Consider the following 16844-nt stretch of genomic DNA (forward strand, 5'->3'; position numbering starts at 1 on the left):
ATCTTACAAAAGCAGATCACCAAGTCTTTCTGATGTGGTACTGCTAGATGGAGTTGAACTTTCAATATTTCAGATAGCAGACCTACTTGCAGCACCTAGAGATATCTGGTGAGATGAAAATGAGAAGGAGATGTGAATAGGAGACCTGGAGTGGCGCTGTGGGATAAAACACTGGACCGCAAAATTGGTTTGAACCATAAGGTTGACAGTTTAAACTCACTAGTCACTTCTGGGAAACCCTATACAAGGTCGCTATGAGTCAGAACCAACTCTGTAGCACTTAACAGCACTAACAGTTTGAATAATAGGTGGGTGTGTCTTCCTGCCAGGTGCTTGTGGTGGTGGTGGTAGTGTGCCATGGCATCAGTTCCAACACATAGTGACCCTGTATAGGGTTTCTGAGGCTATGAATCTTTATGGGAATAGAAAGCCTCCTCTTTTTCCCCACAGAATGGCTGGTAGTTTCGAACTACTGACCTTGAGGTTAACTGCCCGACTCGTAGCCACTAAGCTACCAGAGCTCCTTTCCTGCAGGTAGAAAGGAAATAAACAAAGAGGAGAAGAGATCCTAGTAGATCAGTACTAGGTATGAGTCCCAATGATTTTATGATTTGGAGACTGTACCTGAGTATTGTATGAAGCAGAAATCATAGTTTCATAAATAAAATATCATAGTAGGGGTTACTTCAATGACCTTTGTTTATAAATCTCTAGGTAACGTAACCTAAAAAAAACCCATGAAAAACTTATATATTCATTTTGTTATTCATTTACTAGCATAACTATTGTAAAGTGTATACTTTCTTCTAGGTTTGTAAACACAATTAAATAAAATTTGAGGGAACAAAATTACTGCAAAAACAAACCCACTTGGGAAGTTATACAAACAAGCAAAACATAACAAAACTTTCTTTTTTAAAAAAGAAAATTAAGACTAAAGCTACAATTATTTTAGAAGCTGCAATTAGTGTCTCACATATATAAGCATTTGAGATAGCTTTTGGCAATAATCAAAGGAAATTATAGACCATAAATTAAATTATGGGAGCAAAAGACATTGAAAACAAATGCACTAAGCTTTGGACTCAATGTGCTGGAAATTATTAAAAACAAAACAAAATTCATAAAAAGTAAAGTTCACAGACTGGTAAAACAGTAACAGGAAGGAAAGAAAATGAAAATATTTAAAATTAGTTAGATCAGTAACGTCAGAACATATGCTTTGGAAGAATTCATGACACATCAGTGAAAACACTGAACTGCTGACAGAAAGGTCAGCGATTCCAGTGCACCAACTGCTTCACAGGAGAAAGGTGGCAGGCGGCTACCATAAGATTGACAGCCTTGGAAACCCAATTTAGCAGTTCTGCTCTGTCCTTTAGTGTTTGCTAGGAGTCAGAACCGACTTGCCATCTATGGGTTTGTGTTTTGGGGTTTAATGCTTATGATCGACATTTAAAATAAAATAAGAAACTTTGCCAAATGTGAATTAATTTCAGAGAGAGGAGAAAGGAAAGCAAAAGAGAGGAAGTGTAAATGAGAGAGAAAGAGGGTTGGAAGAGAAGGAGGAGAAAGAGAAAGAAGATGGGATGGAAGATGATATCTATACAGATTTTAAAAGTGCACTGAAATATTTTTCCATGAACTTGAATAGGATGTGTTGGCATGCCACAAATCTTTAGATCTCTAAATAGGGCAAGATATTGAATCTTTGTATGATTTGTCTCTCACATTTGTCTTACCAGGGCATCAAGATTACTTGTAACTTCCTGCTCTAGACTGTAATGAACAAATATAATGTTCTATAGAATATGGTGACATATCTGGAGAATTAAAGTAACTCTGTGTCAAAATTGTAAACATGTACTGCTCTTTACAATCAAACACCACTGTGTTTGTTAAGTGCTGTTACATCAATTCCAACTCATAGTGACCCTGCAAAGGGTGAATTTGAACTGATGACCCTTCTTATGCTACAGTGCTACACTAGGACTCCCATAGATAGATAAGAAATAGTCTTCATTTTATTTCCTGACCTAGACTGAAGAATTAATTTTCAAGATTGATGGACCCTTGGCAATTGCTAGAAACTGTGGTGATCTATTCTAGTCAAAACACATCCTGACATTGCAGTGATGAGTGAGTCTGCCACTTGGACAAGTTTCAGTGTTGACAGTCATCCACCCTAATCCATTTCATATATGCAGGACAGCTAGAGTGGCCAATTAAACAACGACAGCCATACATCCTTAAGTTTTGGAGGATTATTCTGAATTGTCTCATTCCAACTGAAGTTTGGTGTCACTCCTGATCTACTAACTTGGTTTCCTGATGGTGATTTAAGGGTTTCTACTTGGCCTTGGAAACTCTATACAGGGTCACTATGGGTCAGAATCGACTCGACGGCACTTAACAACAACAACAACTTGGTCTTATTGTGATGTCTCTTCACTGCAAATCAGTCTTACTGCTGTGATCCAATTTAAGACTGTCCTACCTAATTACACATTCAGATACCAGGGGAAAAAGCATAGTATAAACTACTGTTCTTATTGTAAAAAGAAATGGCTAAGTAGTTTTACCTATTATTGCTGTTGTTAAGTACCTTTGAATCAATTCTGACTCTTAGTGATCCTGTTTAGGGTTTCCAAGGAGCGGCTGGTGGACTTGAAGTTCCAATCTTGCGTTAGCAGTCTAGCACTTTTCTTATAATGCCACTATGGGATTTCTCTTTGTCTTTGATGCTTTACTACTGCTAACTGAACTGAGTCCAGTTCCATAGCAACAGTCCCTATCATCAAGTGTAATTTACAATTGGCAACCACAGAGTTTTCAGAAATGCTACTTCCTTCCCTCATTACTGCTATTGTTAGTTGTTATCATTGTGGGCATTTGAAAATCAATCTTCCTGGGGACCTCTGGAAAACAGTTAAAGCATAACTCTGAAATTTCCCCAACATGTTCATGAGGAAGTATGGATATTTATCCATTCACTCCTACTTTACTTTGGTTGAGAATTGGCAGTGGAGTTCAGGTAAGTGTTTACTAATCAGCTCTGTGGACAAATAGCCTTAATTTGAAGCATTTGCTAACTTATATAATGGAAATACTTTTATCATGGCCAGTTTAAAGCTCCAGTATGACATAATTTAGTGTAGAGCAGAAAAGAGATGTACAGTAGCAAACCATTGTAGAGAATTTTCACTCCACCGATATGGATAAGACAAAAAGACTCAAAAGGAAAGATAACAGTAAAATAATTGGGAAGTGATGATCTTTAAACATATTTTACCTATGTTCTTAACACAATTTTGTGATGTAGTGAATTATCTAATGTTTCTTCTGGCCATAGTCAGTAACTCCCACCAAAAAATACTTCTGCCTTGCTGGGTCTGTGTAGGAGAAGGTGGTAGAAGACACTGATAGGATGATATGATTCAGCTGTGGGTGTTAGCAGAGTTCATTATAATGGTGAAAATTTGAAACTCTAGCATGGGGTTAAAATGAACCATCTCAGAGACAAAAGAGGGGATCATATTACCATCAGAGAAGACGAGCCAGGAATGGACTGTATCTTTTGGACCCAACGATACTTGCACATTGAACTTCCTAAACCCAGTTGCAGTCAAGTGACGACACCGTAGGAGTAATTGAGGAGCTTCAGCAGTAGAACCAAGAACCAGAACGCGAACCAGAGCAGTGGACTTCTTAGCCCACAGAGTAAGTAAAGCAAAGTGATCTGGGGCAGGAAACTTAGTTGTAGAGTGGGGTTCCTCCAGGCACTTAAGTGAGGTTGGCTGATCCATGGAGCTAGAGCTAAGTGCTTTCATGCTGAGACTTACAGATTTTAAACCAATAACCAACTGAATATAACTTTCGACCCAGGCTTGTCTGACCCTACAGCTGAACTATTTATTTTTGAGCTTGAATACTATGTGATTATTTCCACTATGTCAAATCATATAAGAATAATGACAGTCTGATTAAAAAAAAATTTTTTTTGAAAACCACAAAATAACTAGAAATTAAAAAAAAAAAATGTGTCCTGCCTAGATTTCCAGGTGGAAAATTCTTTTAGTATACAATGAGCTTCTATTGGTTACAAAGAATATAATGCAAACTGGATTGGAACAGAAACAATTCATCCTTTCTTTTTATCTCAGAATCCTTTCCACCTATCCAGCAAAGAATACAGATTTTCAAAAGGGAAATAGTTTACACAAAGTGTCTTTTATAGGTGGATTTGAATGGGGTGTATTGTTCTAAGAAGCCCTCTAAAAGAAATTTTATTTTAAAGGAAGTCCTCTTGTTCAAACAACCTTGCTCTAAATAGTTTTAGTTTTGAGAATAAAAAATCTTTGGAATTTTTCTTTAGGAAATCATCACCTCAGAAAAACGCCTGAAACAGTGAGAAAAAAAAAATGGTGACAGAAAATTGCGTAACTGGTTCTAAAGTTTTACAACTAACATTGAACTCTTCCCAATGATCTTGAATTTTCTTTTCCAAAGTTGGTAGCAGTTTTGGTGACTCGAGTTTTACACAGAGGTAACTGTTGTAAGTGCCATCAATTCAGTTCCAACTTACAGCAACCCTGTATAGAATTTCTGAGGAGCTGCTGGTGAGTTGGAAGCATTAACTCTATTGTTCAAATCGACCTTGCTTATCCGACAGCACTACATCTGAACTCCAGAGAAAACTAGACATAAATAATGATGCCAAAGAAAAAGGAAACAAAGCAAGTAAAAGAAACAGGCCAGATTGCAATAATTTAGGGCAGGGACTGGCATAAATTTTCTGTAAAGGATTGTTGTTGTTAAGTGACTCTGAGGGGGTTCCAACCCATTATGAGCCTGTATTGGTTTCTGAGGAGAAGCTGGAAAGGAGCAGCCGACCTTGAGGTTCAAACCCACTTTGCAGTCAAATGCTTATCTTATAGTGTCTATTTTAGACAACAATAAAACTTTCCTTAGAAAAACAGGAGGCAGAAAAATCATCAACAACAACAAAGGAGGCAGGCTGAATGGTCCAAAAAGCTAAATTCCTGACCCTCCCGATTTTCTTAAATGATGCAAAGATCCAAACAGTGGATACTTTGTTTTTCTTTTCAATAAATATTGATTTTATGCTTAATAAGGGCAGGCATTGCTCAGGGTGCTAATTATATTGTCTCTCAATGAGTACAAATGATTTAACCAAATCAGCAATAATGTAGAAGAGAAAAAAACAACAACAAACACAAGTAAGCCTGGTAAATAGAAAGAAAAGAGCTTTATACTTGGGTCTCGAAGAGCAGCACTGATAAGGTGGTATTTGAACATAAAGTCAAATAAAGTGAGGCTATGTGAAGAAGCCAGAGAATAAACAGCAAATGTTTAGGAGCCCCTAATAGTAATCTTTAAACTGCAGCCTCGGTTTGGGCCCTTAAGGCCGGCAGTTCCAATTCACTAGCTGCTCCTTGGAAACTCTGCACAGGGTCACTATGAGATGGATCCCGACTCGATGACACTTAGAAACAGCAACAAACAGCAATCTTGGTGAAAGATGATGACATGAAATGGTGTGGTATCTGTGCAGAAATGGCCAGATTATGATTGCATTTCAAGTGTAGAGCTGACAGTGTGTGCTTTTCCCAACTTCCTGACATGCAAATAGCCATAAGCATAGTCAGTTCTGGGATGAACTGAGTGCCTGCTGGGACCCTGTCTAAACTGACAGAATATACTTACCCAGGACCTTGATTGTCCTCCACAACTTCGCAAGACACCAGGTGGTATATCTAATGTGGTAAATAGGATGAGATAAAAGAGCTGACAAGAAGAAACAGAATGGGAGTTTATCCTATTGAGATCTTTGTCACATGAAAGGACAGTAAAGTCACTTTGGTGTAGAACAACATCAGATTCAGGCTGCTAGGGCAGCTAGGGGTTCGCTAGTCTTCTTATGAAAATAGGATAGCTGTTGACAATGGAATTTTATGGGTCTTCTGACTTTGATTTTCAAGGCTTGTAAAGGGGGACTAGTGAGAAAGATGAAGCCCTGGTGTGGTGCTGCATTGCAAGGTTGGCGGTTCAAGCTCACCAGCAGCTCCTTGGAAATCCTATACAGAGTCACTAGGAGTCAGAACCAACTCAACTGGCACTTAGGTAAAGTGACAACTTTTTAGGTAGGAAAGAGGTTCTCCTGAATTTCCAGATATAAGTCATTGGCTCACGTTCTTAAAGCCACAGACAGGCAGTTGCTCTCATTAAAATGCCAAGGGACTGTTGCTTGTGATTTAAGAGCAAGATCACAGAATACCAAAATTTACAAGCTAGGAGTCGTTTTAAAGGTCATCTTACCTGATAGCCTTAAAAAAAAAGATAGTTTAAATGAAGAAAATTGCCTATCACCATATAGCTGGATAGCAGTGGATCTGGAACTGAATTTGTAAAAATGTCTTCTGGAGGACTTGGAAGTAGGAATCCATTACGTTGTTTTTCTTTTCTTTTTTAACATTTGTGTTGTAAATTGAGTGACATTTTACAAGGTAGATCATCAGTTTTACATTCAACAAACCATGATTTATTTCATTCCAATAATGACAATCCCTTCCATGCACCATCAGTTAATAGTATTTACCTCTATTTCCTTTTTTTTTTTTTTTTTTTTTATGTACACACACATACAAAATATATATATTCATTTAGCTCTCCAAAGGGCACATTGTGCAAGCCTGCTGCCTGCAGACACACAACCTTTCTCAGTCCGTGGGCCGAGAGTCCTCAGCTGCTCTATCTTTCTGTACCTTTGCCTCTACCACCATGTCTGCTTTCACTGCTTCTCTGGTTAGGATCTCACGCTCCACTCATGGTCTTCCCTCTTGGTGGCCCCTATGGTCCTCTGTTCCTTCAATGAAAGATTAACTAATCACCACTTTTAGTTACATGTTTTCTGTGTTTACAGTTGTGACAATTACACTTAGTCCTGTTAACTATTACTCACAATTCAATTATAAAATCCTATCACCATCATGCCCCAGACCCTTTTGCCAGATCCATCTGGAAAAGAGGAAAACTATTTAATGAAGATTCTACTTCATTCCCCTCATTCTGAAACTAAGCACCCTTAACTAAGCCTGAAAGCCAGTCACTTTGTGTCTTTATAGCACCCCATTTTTGGTAACCAGTGTCTAAGTTGCCTGACCCTAACAACCCAGTGTACCATGAAGGCAAACCTGATCCTTGATATGAAAAATCCTTCCATTTAAGTTGGAATTGTGAACATATATTGTTGTTCAGTTATAACAAAAGTGGATGTAATTATTCTGCACTTTGTTATTTCTAATGTTGAACAGAGAATTTTATCCCTCTGTTTTGAACAAGTATATGAAAATGTAGGTCAGAATTTTCTCTTTTTCTTATGATTTTTCTTCCTGTAAATAACCTTAGTTATGACATATTATGAATTAAAATGCATAGTAGAGTGATCTGGAATAGATTAGGGCTATCAAAACCCCATAAATCTGGAAGAACCCTAAAGAAGTCTCCAGAAAATTCATCTTCACAGTAACAAATGACTTTATATATTGTTGTAGGGCATGAGAAAGAGAAAGGGATATGTACACATTAGAAATCATGGATGGAATATTTTAGCCATACAAATTTCTTATGGAAGCATGAAAGGAATAATTATATTAGTTTAAAAAAACAAAAAAAACAAAACTAACCAGCTTCTATAACTCTACATTAACATCTACACTACTACACTTAATCACCAATAGCAATTGCAGAACAGTATGGTTTTCAAAGCGTTTTGTATAAAATTGTTATCTTTAAGTTTTCCTTTTCTTAACAAGTCTGCTTCACTATAGTTTGTTGGAAGCATCTGTGGTAGCATAGTGGTTGTGAGTCAGGCTGCTAACATCAGTGTCTTCAATTTGAAAATATCAGTTGCTCTGTGGGAGAAAGATGAGGCTTTCTACTCCCGTGAAGATTTACAGCCTTGGAAATCCTATACAGGATCAATATGAGTAGGAACTGACTCCATAGCACACTACCACCATTGTTGGTTGGGTGGCGTTGTGGATTAATGAGCTAGACTGCAAGGTCAATTTGAATCTCAAGGTCGGTGGAATCAACCTCATAGCAACAACAATATCAACAGTTTGTTCAGCTAGATTTTAAGCTTAGTTATATTAAAGTATATCACATACACCACCAAACCATCCTTTGAAGTTTTTGTTCCTTTTGCATTTCTTTAGTTTAAGTGTTGTCCTGCTAACCACAAGGTCAGCAGTTCAAAGTCATCAGATGCTCCAAGGGAGAAAGATGAAGCTCCTCTCCTTTAAGAGTCACCATTCTGAGTTAGAATTGACTCAACGACAATGGGAGAGAAAATTTTTTAAAATTATGTAGGAAGAAGTAATACTTCCTTCCTTAAACTTAATTTAACAGTAAAACTTGTCACATAAGCTAGGACATTTTACCTTGAAAAATAATGGGAAAATGCCACCTTTAAAACCAGAAACAAAAACTGGTTACCATTAAGTAGATTCCAACTCCTGGTGATCCTGAAGAACAGGGTAGAAGTGCCCATAGGAAGTCAATGGCTGTGAAATTGATGGAAGCAGATTAAATTGGTTGGTGGATTTAAATTGCCAACATTCTGGCTAGCAGGCAAGTGTTATGTCACCAAGTATCCTTATTTCAGCTTTACAGTCTGTAAAACAAACCTTTTTTTAATTTTAATTTTTCATACTTACTGTTTACTATCTTTCAAATCATCACAAAGTCCATATCTCCCTCATAGCTTCTGTGTAATTTGCTATCTTTCTTCTTCATTTGAATACCCCTGTTTTTTAACTTCATAAACACTGACTCTCAGATTTTGACAATAGAGCATAAAAAGTATGATGGAACTCCATAAGCCAGTTCAAAATTTTGTTTCTCATGATCATTCAGATTAAATTAATTAGCAAGTCTTTTGTGAATAATTTACAAAACAAGAATGAACCGGATTATAAATTCAGATGAGTTCCTGTAGGTTCCTAAATCATTATTTATGTCTCATAATTATATAAAGAAAGGAGTTCATGTCACATCGGTTCAGTGTCACATAATTCTCCCAGAGCAGTTGAAAAAGGATAATTGATAACTTTGTCTGACTGTAGTCAGAGGTGTGGCAGAAGGGAAAGTCAGAAGAATTCTAAACTGAAGAAAGAGTTGAGGCACCATTGATTCTGCAAGTTTGGGGAGCATGTAAGGACTGTAGTGAGGTTTTATGGTCTCATGGGGCAGCATGTAAGATGTAAGGAATGGAGTGAGGTCTTAGGAACTCATGGAAAGCATTCAAAGGAACACAGGTGATCTCTAGCAGCAAAGACTGGCCCCTGGCTGACAGACAGCTATAAAATGGGGACATCAATCCTACAGTTACAAAGAACTGAATTTGACCAATAACTTGAATGAACTGAGAATCAAATTCTTACCCAGAGTTTCCAATGAGAAAATGACACATTCATTCGGTATCTAATTTACATGAGTGTGAGATAAGTGGGTGACATTTCAAGCTATGACAATCTGTTATTGTAGCAATAGATAGCGAATACAAATAGTAATTTGCCTGAGAACACACAGGTTTGTGGATGCTTGAGAAAGTTACATATGCTGCCTGTGCCTTTGCTTCCTGATCTGGATAATATGTATAATAATGGAATCTTAACTGTAGTAGAGTGAATTATGTTCCCAACAAGACATGAGCGGACTTTAAAAAGTCAGTGGAAAAATGAAGTTAAAAGATGATGGAATTTTTCCATGAACTTTTAAAAACTCTCTCATATGTCTAAGTCCCAATCTTTGATGCCTATGGATGTGGACTTAATTATAAGAAATAGGCTCTTTGCAGATATAGTTCAGCTAAGGATCTTGGAATGCGATCATCCCAAATTTAGGGCTCAGTGACTGGCTATCTTAGGAGAGAAAGTAGAGGGAGACTGGAACTACAAAATAGTTACAGGGGAAAAACGATGTGAATATGGAAGTAGAAATTAGAATGCCTCTGCACACCAAGGAATGTTAAAGATTGCTGGAAGCACCAAAATCTAGGAGAGAGGCATGAAATGGAGTCCTTCAGAGACTCCAAAAGAAAGTAAGGCTACACACACCTTCTGGATTTTGACTTCCATCCTTCAGAACTATAAGTGAATACATTTCTGTTGTTTTACATCACTAAGTTTGTAGTAATTTGTTAGAGCAGTAATTTGTAGTACTTTATTAGACTTTGGAAACAAATACACTAACTCACAAATTTATGTTGTTGTTGTTAAGTGTCGTGGAGTCGGTTCCGACCCATAGTGACTCTGAACAGGGTTTCTGAAGCTATATATCTTTATGGGAGCAGAAAGCCTCATCTTTCTCCTGCATAACAGCCGGTAGTTTCGAACTGCTGACCTAGCGGGTCACAGCCTGATTCATAACCACTACACTACCAGAGCTCCATTACCAACGTCACTGTTGTGGTTAAGTGCTGTCCAGTTGGTTCTGATACACAGTGACCCTGAATAGGGTTTCGAAGACGTGGCTGGTGAGTTTGAAGCGGCAACCTTGTTGTTCAAACCAACTTTGTGGTCCAGTGCTTATCCTATAGCATCACACCAGCACTAAATTCACATGTATCATTAACTCTGGTTATATAGGAATAGACAGAATGCCATAGAGTTGTCAGGTATAGTAAAATGAAGCAAAATTAAGAAAGTAAAGATAAGAAGTTTTATGTCAGAATCATATTCAATTGAACTGAATCAAGAAAACAGAAGACACCTACACTGGCAAATTGAAGGCAATCACTATTTATGTGAGGCATGTGTTCCTGACAATCTTAATATTTGATACAAAAAAGTTAAATTTGATCCTCTGAGAAAAGAGAGGATTTTATATTCTAGTGAGAGTTGTGTTACAATTTGGCAGCCATGGTAACAAAGCTTATGATTCATTTGAACAGGCTTCTTCAAAATTACACAATTACCCATTCTTTCGGGGATGTTTAAATTTTATCAGAATGCATATATAAAATATACTTTAATTATATTAATTCAGATTAACAGCATTTGATTTGCATTTAACGCAGACATAATGCTCAAATGACTCTCTTTGAATTGGTTTACAAAGAGGCAGCTTCAGAGCAGGTAGTACTCACTGAGTATAAGAAATTACTATGTATCAGGGAGAGTTTGAAATATTTGCAGCTGAGCATTAGCTACTACTACATACTAGTGTCTTATCTATTTAACATAATTTTGATTAATTAATAATATCTATTTCTTATTGCATAGTTTTTCAGCTCATGTGGATTTGGTATGTAGGCTTGATTAATGCAGTTATAAAAAGAAGACTTACAAAAGCTATCACTAGGCAAATTAGCTTGATAAGTTTAAAAACCTTTAGATTGAAATGTTACTAGGGTTTCATTTTCTACTTGCCATCACTGACTGATAACCTAATTATACTGCCAAAGGTAGACATAGTTGTAAAAATATGACCTCCGAGAGCTGTTCTCAGGCATTTAATCACAAATTCTCCAATGTAACTAAAATTACAACACTAATATTAAATTACCAGTGCTCTTTGAGAAGCATTCAAATCAAGAAAAACCAAAAAAAAAAAAAAAAAAAAAAATAATGATATTCTCTTTACCTCAAAACTTACACTTTCTGGTGTAAAAATTCAGAAGTTTTACCATACCCTTGATCAAAGACTGACATGTAAAGATGGGCATTGCTTCTTTCCTGAACTTTGAGGCTGAGACCTCACTAGGGATTGAGTTCACTAGGATGGGGAAGAACAGAAAATTAAAATATATATGAAGGAGAGATGTTAGTATTTGTTGATGTAATATTACAGTTTCTATATGGAATTCTGACTTAAAAGAAGGTTAATTTAGGTACTTGTTGTTATGTGCCATGGAGTTGGTTCCAACTGTAAGTGACCCTGTACAGGGTATCCAAGGCTATAAATCTTTATGGGAGCAAAAAGCCTCATCTTTCTTCCACAGAACAGCTGGTAGTTTCAAACTGCTGACCCTGAGGTTAGCAGCCCAGTTCATAAGCACTACACTACCAGAGCTAGGGATAGTTAAATGACATGAAAGAATATTCCATTTGAGTGGAGGTGAGGCAACAACTCATTTTGATATGCATCCCTATTGTTCCATCTATAGTCTACAACAACCCTTATAGAATAAGCTACAATGTTACACAAAGTTAGGCATGGTGGTAGTAGCAATAGTGTGCTGTGGTGTCGGTTACGTCATAGTGACCATGCATAGGGTTTCCAAGGTTTTAAGTATCTACGGAAGCAGAAAGCCTACTCTTTCTCCCAAGGAAAGGCTGACAGTTTTGAACTGCTGACCTTGATGTTAGCAGCCAGACTCATAACCACCAAGGTACCAGAACTCCTTAAGGTTAAGTATCTTCTTGTTCTTGTTTGCTGTCTAGTCGGTTCCGACCCATAGCGACCCTGTATAGGGTTTTCGAGGAGCAGCTGGTGAGCTTGAACCACCGACCTTACAGTACAAAAGGCTTTGCAGTCTGGTGCATTAGCCCACAGTACCACACCAGGACTCCTATTAGTTGGTACCAACTCAATGGCACTTAACAAAAACCACAAAAATAAGTGAGGCAATTGAAAATACCATGGTTTGGTATTGAATACTTCTTCCATGGCGCTGATTGTGAAATCCTTGTGAAATGGAATCTTTGACAACTTCATTTTTTTTCTCCATTTATCATGTTGTTGCTTACTCATCCAGTTGTGAGGCTTCTTGTTTCCTTTATGTTGAGGTGTAATCCACACTGGAAGCTATTGTCTGTGCTCTTCATCAGTAAGTGCTTCAATATCTTTTCCTTTTCAGCAAGCCAGGTTGTGTCATCTGCATATCACAGAGTGTTAACGCGTCTTCCTCAAATCCTGATGCCCTGTTCTTCTTCATATACGACAGTAAAGCAAAAAAGTATTGGTACAAATCACAGAAACCTTTCTTAAACAAATGTATGAAAATGTAAACTGATTATTGCATGATATGTCCTTCATTTAGGTCTACACACTTCTTAGGGTTCTCTTTTCATCTCTGGTGTGGCATTGTGGGTTAATGGGCTGGATTGCAAAGTCGGTTGGAACTGCAAGGTTAGCAGTTCAAGCTCACCAGTTGCTCCTGAGAAATGCTATACAGGGTTACTACGGGTTGGAACTGACTCGATGGCACTTAACAACAACAACCCCTCCTAAAAGTCATGAACCCTTCAATTTTTATCAAATCAAAATGGCAGTTTTGGCATCTTGGAGGGACACAGTCGTCTTTCTTTTAAGTGTTATTTGGATTTGGCTAACAAAGAAAAACTTCTGAAGGTCAAGATCACAGTTATAAAATAGATGAAGTAAGACTTTCCATAAAATTCTATTAGAACAATCCTTAATATCATCAAAGACTAAGCAGGTATATAGTCCTTATAGAACAAAAATGCCTTGGTGCAACTTTATTGACCTTTGTCTCACCAATGAAGTTTCAAAAAATTATAAAACTCCTTCTAATAAGTCGCCATGATCACTCTGTGCCCTTGGAGACAATTTATCAAGCTTGCCCTTTTGGAGCACCCCAAAATAGTCACCATAACCTTCAGATCTGATCTCTCTGCCTTGAATTAAACTAGCTCAGAAAATTCCCTCAGAAGCTACTGTTTTTGTTGGTTCTTGCTCTCTAGATCCTATTGGTAAATGTAAGACTTGCCTTGATAAAAATATTATAGTTTTTACTAGAATTCATGTCTTCTTCTGTATTATCTAGTCCTTGATGGCTTTGTATACTTCCAAGAAAATAAACTGGGGGTGGTTGTTGTTAAGTGCCATAGAGTCAGTTCTGACTCATAGTGACCCTGTATAGGGTTTCTGAGGAGCATCTGGTGAGCTTGAACCACTGACCTTGCAGTTCAAACCTACCTTGCACTCCAGTACATTAAACCACAGCACCACACCTATATAATCTATCGTGTTTGTCTTTTGTGGTTTCTGAACTCCTGGAAAAGTACTATTCAAAAAGGCATTTAATCTCTTATTCGCTCATTATTAAAAACATGGGATACAATTGAACTTCTAATTACTGTCAGGTGATGACTGATTTGAAACGTTAATTATCGGCAGAATGTCAGCTCGCCAGAAATGCTTGGTATTTACACTGGCATTGTGATATTGATAGTTATCCCTACAGGCATAGTTTGTATTAGCAAATTAGGAGTTAAATTATGCTTACAGAACAGATGGGATAGAAGAAAACTATGCATTCCTTGTTGCTGTTGTTGTTAAGTGATGTTGAGTTGGTTAGGCTCATAAGAACTCTGTATTGGGTTTCGGAAGAGCAGTTAGTGACTTTGAAATGCTGACCTTTTGGTTCAGATTCCAATACTTATTCTACAGCATCACACCTGCGGTATTTCTAGTCTCTTTTACTTGGGGACTGTCTTGATACTCCTTTGGCCTGAGAAGCGATCAAGTTTGTTTCTTTGGTTAAAATTATCAAGGAGTTGAATCAACAGACAAGGAGAATGTGCCATTTTAAGCATTGTATAAATATTCATATGCCTTTTGCAGACTGTAAAAAAGATTATTGCTTATTTTTCAATCCAGGTAGACTTACATGTGACATGCTGTAATATTTAGTGTTTTTTCTATACACTCTCCAATGTTCCAATCCTAACTGTTATATTTAGAAAATGACATAATGTAAAATGAATTGGCCATTTTGTTAGCAAACATTAGGGTGAGATTATGGGCCAGACTCTATTCTAAGCACTTAACATGTATTACCTGATTTGTTTCACCATCAACCTTAAGATTTCACCTTAATTTTATCTCTATTTTAGATGACAAAACTGAGATTTCAAGAGTTTGTTAACAGGTCAAAGTTAGTTAACTGGTAAATTTTGATGCCATATTTCCATCCTATCTGATTCTACTTTCATGCTATTAACTATTGTGCTGTGCTGCTTTTAGGCACTTTGCTTAAACAAATCTTGTCAATTATTAGTTGATGACTTGCAAAGAGACCTTTGTACCTCTTCTGATCTCCTGTGAAAGTTTGAAAATTAAACTTTGTATTATCTTAAGTCAAGAGTAAACATGCATTTTAGATCACCTTGCTCTGATATTCTTTCAAGCATGGCACATGCCTAAGATTTAAGTACTCTTGAAATTTTCCCCTACAATGTGTTACCTTTTGTTTTAAAGTTTTCATTGTGAATTGAGTGATAGTTTACATGGAAAAACATCAATTTTTAAACTACCATTTCATTGCAATGATTGCAATCTCCACTGTGCATCATCATTCAAAAGTATTTGCTTCTATTTCCCTGTTTTTTTTTGTTTTTGTTTTATATCAGTTTTCTGGGGTGGAGAGAGGGGATGTACATAGAAACACTGAGGAATATATAATCATTTAAACAACCAAAGGGTACATTCTGCAAGCTGGCCTCCTGGCCGCCAGCACTCAGTCCCTCTCTTTCCATGAATCTAGAGTCCTCAACTGCTATCTCTCATAATATCCTCATCTCTACCTCCATCTCTGGTGTCGCTGCTTCTTTGCATGGGGTCCCTCATTCCACTTGTGCTCTTCTCCCTTAATGGTCTTAGGATCCTCTGTTTCTGGACAGTAAGATTAACTACTCCCCCATTATTTTTTTTTTACAAACTTCTACCTTTACATTTGTGACGGTCACAATCAGCCATGATAACAAGTACTCACTATTGAATCATAAGAATCTTATTCCTATCTCTTTTCACTAGACCTGTGAAGACAAGATGAAAACTATTCAGTGCAGTCTCTACTTCACCTTGAACACTCTTAAACTAAACTCCCTCTTAAAAACTTGTAAGCCAGTCACTTTGTACCTTTATTGTTCCCTCATTTAGGTATCCAATATCTAAGTTGTGATGTGAAGACTCCTTTCCTCTTAGTTGGTATTTTAAGCTACTACATCCATAAGTATAGGTCAAGTTCATCAAATTGTAGCAATTTATACTTGTTTCCTGTCTCAATTTTTTTATTTTTTATTTTTTATAATTCTTCCTCTATTCGAGTTCTGACTATCAAGCTATTGAGGCTAGGTCAAATGGGTACGCTCTGCAAGTTTGGGCATTCTTCTGCAACTCCCTCATTTCATTTCAGCTGGATGCTTCCCTATCAGTTCTAGCCCTCTGTGGCTATGTCCTTGTCCATGGGCTCAGGAGTCCCCAAGTCTCACCACACTTCAGACCAACCAACCCTTCCTCTTTTCTCTCTCATCTCTAGGTCAGCGGAAGTCTATTGAACATAGTTGAACTCAGCCCATTTCTTCATTGCTACCTTTTCCCTTTTCAATGCATTACTATTAAAAAAAAAAATCAGTCTTTGTGTTTTGCAGATTTACATTAAATTTCAGGTTATCTTCTGATGAAACCTCAATTCTTGTTCTCTTGGCTCAGAAAATAATTAAAGATAATGGATAACCCGAATATCTCTCTTGGTCTTATCATGTGTGTCATAGTTTATTTGAATGTGAGCCTAAAGATCAATATTTTATAATGATTTACGACTTATATACAGCATGAATTTTAATCATACTGCAGGGCTAATATGTGAAGAAAATGGAAAGAACGCTATAGGAGTATAAATATTGCCATCATCTATTTCTCAATATCAACACTGTACACAGACATTCTGCTACATGGTATAACTTATTATATCCCCTATGCCATCGTATATTCACTAGTCTTGTACACATTTAAAAGTTGGACTGTGAATAAGGAATACTATAGAAGAATTCACACATTTGTGTTGTGGT

At 37.1% G+C, this 16844-nt stretch overlaps 1 protein-coding gene across 1 annotated transcript in view; it reads left to right on the plus strand.

Moving 5' to 3' along the window:
- Positions 1-2974: 2974 nt before the first annotated feature.
- Positions 2975-16844, plus strand: part of LOC102827308 (cytochrome b5-like) — a 48342-nt gene continuing 34472 nt past the window's right edge. The window contains exon 1 of the mRNA XM_006831429.1: positions 2975-3034. Coding sequence (XP_006831492.1) covers positions 2975-3034 — 60 coding nt within the window. The remainder of the gene's footprint in view (positions 3035-16844) is intronic.

Source organism: Chrysochloris asiatica, unplaced genomic scaffold (assembly GCF_000296735.1).
Source record: "Chrysochloris asiatica unplaced genomic scaffold, ChrAsi1.0 scaffold00003, whole genome shotgun sequence".
Lineage (NCBI taxonomy): Eukaryota > Metazoa > Chordata > Mammalia > Afrosoricida > Chrysochloridae > Chrysochloris > Chrysochloris asiatica.